The 11569-nt window shown below is 48.6% G+C and overlaps 1 protein-coding gene across 2 annotated transcripts in view; it reads left to right on the forward strand.

Moving 5' to 3' along the window:
• LOC106572451 (cyclin-dependent kinase-like 5) overlaps positions 1–11569 on the forward strand; it is a 70673-nt gene that overhangs the window by 53978 nt on the left and 5126 nt on the right. For both annotated transcript variants that reach the window (XM_082963134.1, XM_082963135.1), the window contains 6 exons: positions 3609–3784; positions 4837–5086; positions 5338–5464; positions 5677–5938; positions 10054–10807; positions 11228–11338. In XM_082963134.1, coding sequence (XP_082819260.1) covers positions 3609–3784; positions 4837–5086; positions 5338–5464; positions 5677–5938; positions 10054–10807; positions 11228–11338 — 1680 coding nt within the window. The remainder of the gene's footprint in view (positions 1–3608; positions 3785–4836; positions 5087–5337; positions 5465–5676; positions 5939–10053; positions 10808–11227; positions 11339–11569) is intronic.

Consider the following 11569-nt stretch of genomic DNA (forward strand, 5'->3'; position numbering starts at 1 on the left):
AGGGGACTGAGCACGCACCCCTGAGGGGCCCCTGTGTTGAGGATCAGCGTGGCGGATGTGTTTTTACCTGCCCTTACCACCTGGGGGTGGCCCGTCAGGAAGTCCAGGATCCAGTTGCAGAGGGAGGTGTTTAGTCCCAGGGTCTTTAGCTTAGTGATGAGCTTTGAGGGCACGATGGTGTTGAACGCTGAGCTGTAGTCAATGAATAGCATTCTCACATACTGTTGGTGTTCCTTTTGTCCAGGTGCGAAAGGGCAGTGTGGAGTGCAATAGAGATTGCATCATCTGTGGATCTGTTAGGGCGGTATGCAAATTGGAGTGGGTCTAGGGTTTCTGGGATAATGGTGTTGATGTGAGCCATGACCAGCCTTTCAAAGCACTTCATGGCTACAGACAGGTTACCTTAGTGTTCTTGGACACAGGGTCTATGGTGGTCTGCTTAAAACATGTTGGTATTACAGACTCGGGCAGGGAGAGGTTGAAAATGTCAGTGAGACACTTGCCAGTTGGTCAGCGTATGCTTGTAGTACACGTCCTGGTAATCCGTCTGGCCCTGCGGCCTTGTGAATGTTGACCTGTTTAAAGGTCTTACATCGGCTGCGGAGAGAGTGATCACACAGTCTTCCAGAACAGCTGGTCTCTCAACCAGCTTCATGAGTTAGTCACCTGGAATGCTTTCCCAATAGTCTTGAAAGAGTTCCCACATATGCTGAGCACTTGTTGGCTGCTTTTCCTTCATTCTGCGGTCCAACACATCCCAAACCATCTCAATTGGGTTGAGGTCGGGTGATTGTGGAGGCCAGGTCATCTGATGCAGCACTCCATCAGTCTCCTTCTTGGTCAAATAGCCCTTACACAGCCTGGAGGTGTGTTTTGGGTCATTGTCCTGTTTAAAAAACTACTGATGGTCCCACTAAACGCAAACCAGATGGGATGGCGTATCACTGCAGAATGATGTGGTAGCCATGCTGATTAAGTGTGCCTTGAATTCTAAATAAATCAATGACAGTGTCACCAGCAAAGCACCCCCACACCATCACACCTCCTCCTCCATGCTTCATGGTGGGAGCCACACATGCGGAGATCATCTGTTCACCTACTCTGCTTCTCACAAAGACACAGCGGTTGGAACCAAAAATATCCAATTTGGACTCATCAGACCAAAGGACAGATTTACACCATTGCTCATGTTTCTTGGCCCAAGCAAGTCTCTTCTTCTTATTGGTGTCCTTTAGAAGTGGTCTCTGAACAGTTGATGTTGAGATGTGTCTGTTACTTGAACTCTGTGAAGCATTTATTTGGACTGCAATTTGAGGTGCAGTTAATTGCCGATTTCTGAGGCTGGTCACTCTAACTAACTTATCCTCTGCAGCAGAGGTAACTCTGGGTCTTCCTTTCCTGTGGCGGTCCTCATGAGAGCCAGTTTTGTCAAGCGATTGATGGTTTTTGAGACTGCGCTTGAAGAAACTTTAAAAAGTTATTTAAATTTTCTAGATTGACCGACCTTCATGTCTTAAAGTTATGATGGACTGTCGTTTCTCTTTGCTTATTTGAGCTGTTCTTGCCATAATATGGACTTGGTATTTTACCAAATAGTGCTATCTTCTGTATACCACCCCTACCTTGTCACAACACAACTGATTGGCACAAACGCATTAAGGAAAGAAATTCCACAAATTAACTTTTATCAAGGCACACCTGTTAATTGAGATGCATTCCAGGTGACTACCTCATGAAGCTGGTTGAGAGAATGCCAAGAGTGTGCAAAACTGTCATCGACGCAAAGGGTGGCAACTTTGAAGAATCTCAAAAATAAAATGTATTTGGATTTGTTTAAACCTTTTTTGGTTACTACACGATTCAATATGTGTTATTTCATAGATTTGATGTCTTCACAATTATTCTACAATGTAGAAAATAGTAAAAATACAGAAAAACCCTTGAATGAGTAGCTGGTACCGTTTGACTGGTACCGTATATATATATATATACAGTGAGGGAAAAAAGTATTTGATCCCCTGCTGATTTTGTACATTTGCCCACTGACAAAGAAATGATCAGTCTATAGTTTTAATGGTAGGTTTATTTGAACATTGAGAGACAGAATAACAACAAAACAATCCAGAAAAACACATGTCAAAAATGTTATAAAATGATTTGCATTTTAATGAGGGAAATAAGTATTTGACCCCCTCTCAATCAGAAAGATTTCTGGCTCCCAGGTGTCTTTTATACAGGTAATGAGCTGAGATTAGGAGCTCCTAATCTCAGCTTGTTACCTGTGTAAAAGACACCTGTCCACAGAAGCAATCAATCAATCAGATTCCAAACTCTCCACCATGGCCAAGACCAAAGAGCTCTCCAAGGATGTCAGAGACAAGATTGTAGACCTACACAAGGCTGGAATGGGCTACAAGACCATCGCCAAGCAGCTTGGTGAGAAGGTGACAACAGTTGGTGTGATTATTCGCAAATGGAAGAAACACAAAAGAACTGTCAATCTCCCTCGGCCTGGGGCTCCATGCAAGATCTCACCTCGTGGAGTTGCAATGATCATGAGAACGGTGAGGAATCAGCCTAGAACTACACGGGAGGATCTTGTCAATGATCTCAAGGCAGCTGGGACCATAGTCACCAAGAAAACAATTGGTAACATACTACGCCGTGAAGGACTGAAATCCTGCAGCGCCAGCAAGGTCCCCCTGCTCAAGAAAGCACATATATATGCCCGTCTGAAGTTTGCCAATGAACATCTGAATGATTCAGAGGACAACTGGGTGAAAGTGGTCAGATGAGACCAAAATGGAGCTCTTTGGCATCAACTCAACTCGCCGTGTTTGGAGGAGGAGGAATGCTGCCTATGACCCCAAGAACACCATCCCCACTGTCAAACATGGAGGTGGAAACATTATGCTTTGGGGGTGTTTTTCTGCTAAGGGGACAGGACAACTTCACCGCATCAAAGGGACGATGGACGGGGCCATGTACCGTCAAATCTTGGGTGACAACCACCTTCCCTCAGCCAGGGCATTGAAAATGGGTCGTGGATGGGTATTCCAGCATGACAATGACCCAAAACACACGGCCAAGGCAACAAAGGAGTGGCTCAAGAAGAAGCACATGAAGGTCCTTGAGTGGCCTAGCCAGTCTCCAGACCTTAATCCCATAGAAAATCTGTGGAGGGAGCTGAAGGTTCGAGTTGCCAAACATCAGCCTCGAAACTTTAATGACTTGGAGAAGATCTGCAAAAACGTCTGACCTCTGTGATTGCCAACAAGGGTTTTGCCACCAAGTACAAAGTCATGTTTTGCAGAAGGGTAAAATACTTATTTCCCTCATTAAAATGCAAATCAATTTATAACATTTTTGACATGCGTTTTTCTGGATTTTTTTGTTGTTATTCTGTATCTCACTTCAAATAAACCTACCATTAAAATGATAGACTGATCATTTCTTTGTCAGTGGGCAAACGTACAAAATCAGCAGGGGATCAAATACTTTTTCCCTCACTGAATATATATGGATAGTTTTGTGATTGACCTTTTTTATTGTCAAACTGTAATAAAGAACTGTGTCCTAAACCTCTGGTCTGTCTCCTCCCTCTGTAGAACCTGTTGTTGCTGGTCCCTTCTGACCGCTACCTGACAGAACAGAGTCTGAACCACCCAGCCTTCCAGCCCCTCCGCCTCCTGGAGCAGCCCGCCCCAGCACCACCCTCCCCTAACCCCCCACGCTCCTCCAAGAGGAAGCCCCACATCCACATGGAGAACACTGTGCCCACCAGGTCAGCACTGTAGGGGGTTGTTGGTGTTGATGTTGTTGTTGTTATTGTTGTCAGAACCCCGTGGCCACCAGGTCAGCACGGCACTGGACACCACAAGGGGTCTGGTTAGCTTCTAGATACTGAATAGGGTCTGGTTTGGTTCTGGATACTGAATGGGGTCTGGTTAGCTTCTAGATTCTGAATAGGGTTTGGTTGGGTTCTGGATACTGCATGGGGTCTGGTTAGGTTCTGGATACTGAATGGGGTCTGGTTAGGTTCTGGATACTGAATGGGGTCTGGTTAGGTTCTGGATACTGAATGGGGTCTGGTTAGGTTCTGGATACTGCATGGGGTCTGGTTGGGTTCTGGATACTGCATGGGGTCTGGTTGGGTTCTGGATACTGCATGGGGTCTGGTTGGGTTCTGGATACTGCATGGGGTCTGGTTAGGTTCTGGATACTGAATGGGGTCTGGTTAGGTTCTGGATACTGCATGGGGTCTGGTTGGGTTCTGGATACTGCATGGGGTCTGGTTAGGTTCTGGATACTGAATGGGGTCTGGTTAGGTTCTGGATACTGCATGGGGTCTGGTTGGGTTCTGGATACTGCATGGGGTCTGGTTGAGTTCTGGATACTGCATGGGGTCTGGTTGGGTTCTGGATACTGCATGGGGTCTGGTTAGGTTCTGGATACTGAATGGGGTCTGGTTAGGTTCTGGATACTGAATGGGGTCTGGTTAGGTTCTGGATACTGCATGGGGTCTGGTTGGGTTCTGGATACTGCATGGGGTCTGGTTAGGTTCTGGATACTGCATGGGGTCTGGTTGGGTTCTGGATACTGCATGGGGTCTGGTTAGGTTCTGGATACTGCATGGGGTCTGGTTAGGTTCTGGATACTGCATAGTTTCACATCTGGCTATGTTGTTCTAGCACAGATAAAATAAGCTACTTAGATCTATGGATTACCTATACCTGTACCTTACCTCTCAATATCGCTCAATCTCAATATCTTTCCATCTTAATACCCCCCCCTCTCTCTCTCTCTCTCTCTCCCTCTCCCCCTCCCTCCATACAGAAGCCACGGCAGTAAGAGCTCGGGTCACCGTCACTCTAACAGTAAGGAATGTTCCAGCCTACCTCGCCATGGTGACCTTCACCTAGGCAACGACAGCTTCCTGAACGGCAACAAGCCTGTGTCGTCCAGCCTGAGCCCCACCCTCCACCCCAAGGCTTACATGACCCAGACCCTCAACCGCTCCATCCCCTGTAGTAAGGACTTGGTCAACAACAACATGCCACACCTGCTCAGCCCCAAGGACACCAAGGTAAACAACGTCAGGACCTCTACTTTCATTGACTTATTCAGCTCCTTATGGAGCAAACTACACTTGTTTACATAAATTGTATTAATTTAGTTTGTTTCTCCAACTGTCTATGGTCTTGACCTGTGTTCATTCTTGACATGTATTTTCATATAAATGCACAAGGCTGAAAACAACATTTTCCCGTGGTTGGGGACAATAAAGTCATTATCTTGCCTTATTTTATCTTCTCTTGTCTTCTCTTTATTTTAAAGGGCACGACACAGTTTGACTTCAACCTGGTTGGTGTTGGGCCCCCAGGGGCCAAGGCTCCTGACCAGCAGGGCCCTGGAGCCATGTATGTGAAGTCCACCTCTCGCTCTCAGCAGCAGCAACAGCAAGGTCCGGGGTCACCCTACTGAAACATTCACATAAGATTAATACATACCACTTCCTTAATACTTAAAATGAAAAATGCTCTAGACTAGAATCCTGTCCAGGGGGTATACTGGAACATAAAGCTGCCTTACGGCCCTGTGGGCCGTTCTGTCTCAGGCAAGACTACTTATAAATGCATTGCCAGCCCATTTTTTACATTTGAACATTTCCAGTAGGGCAGGGACGACACTCTTCCTTTCTGGAGGGCAAGACCAATACCATGGAGAAACAACATGGCCGCCATGGTGGACACAACATAGACTCCACCCACAGCTCCTCCAAGAGTTCCAGCTCCTACCTGAGCCTGTCCAAAAGCCACAGCGCCCTGAGCAACAATGCCAAGTCTGTGGGTGGTAACCTTGGAGATGGGGTGAGGGGCATGCACCCCGACGACCCTACGGCAACCCCTGGAATCTCCGCCCGCTTCTTCCCTGCCAGGTAACATAGAGAGCTGTCGGGATGGTTAACCTATAGAGAGAGAGAGAGATGTCAGGAAATGGTTAACTTAGAGAGAGAGCTGTCAGGAAATGGTTAACCTAGAGAGAGAGTGAGCTGTCAGGAAATGGTTCAACTAGAGAGAGAGCTGACAGGAAATGGTAAACCTAGACAGAGAGAGCTGTCAGGAAATGGATAACCTAGAGAGAGAGAGAGCTGTAAGGGTATGGTTAACCTAGAGAGAGAGCTGACAGGAAATGGTAAACCTAGACAGAGAGAGCTGTCAGGAAATGGATAACCTAGAGAGAGAGAGAGCTGTAAGGGAATGGTTAACCTAGAGAGAGAGCTGACAGGAAATGGTAAACCTAGACAGAGAGAGCTGTCAGGAAATGGATAACCTAGAGAGAGAGAGAGCTGTAATGGTATGGTTAACCTAGAGAGAGAGAGCTGTTAGGGAATGGTTAACCTAGAGAGAGAGAGAGAGCTGTCAGGGAACGGTTAACCTAGAGCGAAAGAGAGCTGTCAGAGAATGGTTAACCTAGAGAGAGAGAGCTGTCAGGGAATGGTTAACCTAGAGAGAGAGAGCTGTCAGGGAATGGTTAACCTAGAGAGAGAGAGCTGTCAGGGAATGGTTAACCTAGAGGGAGAGGTAGGGCGCTGTCAGGGAATGGTTAACCTAGAGAGAGAGAGCTGTCAGGGAATGGTTAACCTAGAGAGAGAGGTAGGGAGCTGTCAGGGAATGGTTAACCTAGAGGGAGAGGTAGGGAGCTGTCAGGGAATGGTTAACCTAGAGAGAGAGAGCTGTCAGGGAATGGTTAACCTAGAGAGAGAGAGCTGTCAGGGAATGGTTAACCGAGAGAGAGAGAGCTGTCAGGGAATGGTTAACCTAGAGAGAGAGAGCTGTCAGGGAATGGTTAACCTAGAGAGAGAGCTGTCAGGGAATGGTTAACCTAGAGGGAGAGGTAGGGAGCTGTCAGGGAATGGTTAACCGAGAGAGAGAGAGCTGTCAGGGAATGGTTAACCTAGAGAGAGAGAGCTGTCAGGGAATGGTTAACCTAGAGAGAGAGCTGTCAGGGAATGGTTAACCTAGAGAGAGAGAGCTGTCAGGGAATGGTTAACCTAGAGAGAGAGCTGTCAGGGAATGGTTAACCTAGAGAGAGAGAGCTGTCAGGGAATGGTTAACCTAGAGAGAGAGAGCTGTCAGGGAATGGTTAACCTAGAGAGAGAGCTGTCAGGGAATGGTTAACCTAGAGAGAGAGAGCTGTCAGGGAATGGTTAACCTAGAGAGACAGCTGTCAGGGAATGGTTAACCTAGAGAGAGAGAGCTGTCAGGGAATGGTTAACCTAGAGAGAGAGAGCTCTCAGGGAATGGTTAACCTAGAGAGAGAGAGAGCTGTCAGGGAATGGTTAACCTAGAGAGAGAGAGAGCTGTCAGGGAATGGTGAACCTAGAGAGAGAGAGCTGTCAGGGAATGGTTAACCTAGAGAGAGAGAGCTGTCAGGGAATGGTTAACCTAGAGAGAGAGCTGTCAGGGAATGGTTAACCTAGAGGGAGAGGTAGGGAGCTGTCAGGGAATGGTTAACCTAGAGTGAGAGAGCTGTCAGGGAATGGTTAACCTAGAGAGAGAGAGCTGTCAGGGAATGGTTAACCTAGAGAGAGAGAGCTGTCAGGGAATGGTTAACCTAGAGAGAGAGCTGTCAGGGAATGGTTAACCTAGAGAGAGATGTAGGGAGCTGTCAGGGAATGGTTAACCTAGAGAGAGAGAGCTGTCAGGGAATGGTTAACCTAGAGAGAGAGAGCTGTCAGGGAATGGTTAACCTAGAGAGAGAGGTAGGGAGCTGTCAGGGAATGGTTAACCTAGAGAGAGAGAGCTGTCAGGGAATGGTTAACCTAGAGAGAGAGAGCTGTCAGGGAATGGTTAACCTAGAGAGAGAGAGCTGTCAGGGAATGGTTAACCTAGAGAGAGAGCTGTCAGGGAATGGTTAACCTAGAGAGAGAGAGCTGTCAGGGAATGGTTAACCTAGAGAGAGAGGTAGGGAGCTGTCAGGGAATGGTTAACCTAGAGAGAGAGAGCTGTCAGGGAATGGTTAACCTAGAGAGAGAGCTGTCAGGGAATGGTTAACCTAGAGAGAGGTAGGGAGCTGTCAGGGAATGGTTAACCTAGAGAAAGAAGTAGGGAGCTGTCAGGGAATGGTTAACCTAGAGAGAGAGAGCTGTCAGGGAATGGTTAACCTAGAGAGAGAGCTGTCAGGGAATGGTTAACCTAGAGAGAGAGGTAGGGAGCTGTCAGGGAATGGTTAACCTAGAGAGAGAGAGCTGTCAGGGAATGGTTAACCTAGAGGGAGAGGTAGGGAGCTGTCAGGGAATGGTTAACCTAGAGAGAGAGAGCTGTCAGGGAATGGTTAACCTAGAGAGAGAGGTAGGGAGCTGTCAGGGAATGGTTAACCTAGAGGGAGAGGTAGGGAGCTGTCAGGGAATGGTTAACCGAGAGAGAGAGAGCTGTCAGGGAATGGTTAACCTAGAGAGAGAGAGCTGTCAGGGAATGGTTAACCTAGAGAGAGAGCTGTCAGGGAATGGTTAACCTAGAGAGAGAGAGCTGTCAGGGAATGGTTAACCTAGAGAGAGAGCTGTCAGGGAATGGTTAACCTAGAGAGAGAGAGCTGTCAGGGAATGGTTAACCTAGAGAGAGAGAGCTGTCAGGGAATGGTTAACCTAGAGAGAGAGCTGTCAGGGAATGGTTAACCTAGAGAGAGAGAGCTGTCAGGGAATGGTTAACCTAGAGAGACAGCTGTCAGGGAATGGTTAACCTAGAGAGAGAGAGCTGTCAGGGAATGGTTAACCTAGAGAGAGAGAGCTCTCAGGGAATGGTTAACCTAGAGAGAGAGAGAGCTGTCAGGGAATGGTTAACCTAGAGAGAGAGAGAGCTGTCAGGGAATGGTGAACCTAGAGAGAGAGAGCTGTCAGGGAATGGTTAACCTAGAGAGAGAGAGCTGTCAGGGAATGGTTAACCTAGAGTGAGAGGTAGGGAGCTGTCAGGGAATGGTTAACCTAGAGAGAGAGAGCTGTCAGGGAATGGTTAACCTAGAGAGAGAGAGCTGTCAGGGAATGGTTAACCTAGAGAGAGAGGTAGGGAGCTGTCAGGGAATGGTTAACCTAGAGAGAGAGAGCTGTCAGGGAATGGTTAACCTAGAGAGAGAGCTGTCAGGGAATGGTTAACCTAGAGGGAGAGGTAGGGAGCTGTCAGGGAATGGTTAACCTAGAGAGAGAGAGCTGTCAGGGAATGGTTAACCTAGAGAGAGAGAGCTGTCAGGGAATGGTTAACCTAGAGAGAGAGCTGTCAGGGAATGGTTAACCTAGAGAGAGATGTAGGGAGCTGTCAGGGAATGGTTAACCTAGAGAGAGAGAGCTGTCAGGGAATGGTTAACCTAGAGAGAGAGAGCTGTCAGGGAATGGTTAACCTAGAGAGAGAGGTAGGGAGCTGTCAGGGAATGGTTAACCTAGAGAGAGAGAGCTGTCAGGGAATGGTTAACCTAGAGAGAGAGAGCTGTCAGGGAATGGTTAACCTAGAGAGAGAGAGCTGTCAGGGAATGGTTAACCTAGAGAGAGAGAGCTGTCAGGGAATGGTTAACCTAGAGAGAGAGAGCTGTCAGGGAATGGTTAACCTAGAGAGAGAGAGCTGTCAGGGAATGGTTAACCTAGAGAGAGAGAGCTCTCAGGGAATGGTTAACCTAGAGAGAGAGAGCTGTCAGGGAATGGTTAACCTAGAGAGAGAGGTAGGGAGCTGTCAGGGAATGGTTAACCTAGAGAGAGAGAGCTGTCAGGGAATGGTTAACCTAGAGAGAGAGAGCTGTCAGGGAATGGTTAACCTAGAGAGAGAGGTAGGGAGCTGTCAGGGAATGGTTAATGAATGTATCTTAGTCTCCAACATTGAAGGGCATGCTAGCTTATTGATTTTGTGTAGTCTTGGTGATGGTGTGTATTTGGAAATGTGTAGTCTCCTGAGGCCAGATCTGAACATTGTATTCTTGTTGAGAATTAGAGTTTTATTTAGGTCTGATGGCTAGTAAATATGTGTGTTGTTGTACTCATGGTTGAGGTCAGTCTATATGTTATTTCAGCTGCCTGGACCTGAACCTCAATGCCCCACCTGGAAGTCCCCAGGTCCCCCGCCACAGCGAACGCCACTCTTCTGGCCACGCCCCACCTGGAAGTCCCCAGGTCCCCCGCCACAGCGAACGCCACTCTTCTGGCCACGCCCCACCTGGAAGTCCCCAGGCCCCCCGCCACAGCGAACGCCACTCTTCTGGCCACGTCCCACCTGGAAGTCCCCAGGCCCCCCGCCACAGCGAACGCCACTCTTCTGGTCACACATCCAGCCACACCGGCCACTCCTCCGGCCACAGCCCCTCGTCCCGCGGCAACAACCCCCGCCTGGAGAGCTCCACCCTGGACTCATCCTGCCGACGCGCCTCCTCTTCCAGACACAAAGCTCCAGAGGAGGCCTTGGCCCCGGGCCCGGAGCTTCTTGACCCAGGAGGAGAAGGGGATGTTGGGGGGAACCACGGAGCTCACACCCTGGCCTCCCCCCATGAGTCCTACCCCTACGGCCTGGGCTACACCAGTCCCTTCTCTTCTCAGCAGAGGCCTCACCGCCACTCCATGTACGTGAGGAGGAGTGAGCGCCACAGGTCCCACGGAGGTGGGGGTGGAGGGGGTAGTGAGGGGGGCTTAATGGTGGGCCAGGGGTTGCCCACCAGGGCTAGCAGTCTGCAGATGCTCTCCCCCCAGCTTCAGCACCGCACCCTCACCAGACACCCCGTAGGACACTCTGTGGGATCGTCCAGAGAGGACTGCACTGAAGACACAACCAGGGTCAGTGTCAATAATTGACTGACAGCAGTGTGTGTATGTGTGTGTGTGTGGGTGTGCATATGTGTGTCTGTGTATCTCTCTTTGAGGCAGAATCATAGCTACAGTATCTGGCCTAACTCTCATTATTGCTAATGTACTGTCTCTCTCCTGATCTCTCTTTCATACACACAGACACAGACACACACACACACACACACACACACACACACACACACACACACACACACACACACACACACACACACACACACACACACACACACACACACACATACTGCTACTTCGTACTGTCTGCCTCACATGCTACATCTGTCTGTCTGTCTGTCTGTCTGTCTGTCTGTCTGTCTGTCTGTCTGTCTGTCTGTCTGTCTGTCTGTCTGTCTGTCTGTCTGTCTGTCTGTCTGTCTGTCTGGTCTACAGAGTGAGCCGTCTTCTAAAGAGGTGGTGACCTCTCACCCTCGACCCCAGATTAAAGACTCCACGCGGGACAACCCGGCCTCCTTTCACTCACAACGCCCTGCTAAGAACGAGGTCCATAGCTTTTTCTGTTGTTCATCACAGGCTGATTTCACCACTTACTGTCTGGTTTCTGAATGCTTCTAGGACTGTTTTATCAGCAGTATGTCTATCACTGAGCTGCTAAACGTGGCGGCACCGAACTGAATGGGTTTAATGGCAATTATAAACTGTGTGGTTCCAGCCCTGAATGCTGATTGGCTGACAGCCGTGGTATATCAGACCGTATACCACGGGTATGACAAA

The sequence above is a fragment of the Salmo salar genome, chromosome 16, assembly GCF_965601325.2.
Source record: "Salmo salar chromosome 16, fSalSal1, whole genome shotgun sequence".
In the NCBI taxonomy this organism is placed as follows: Eukaryota; Metazoa; Chordata; class Actinopteri; order Salmoniformes; family Salmonidae; genus Salmo; species Salmo salar.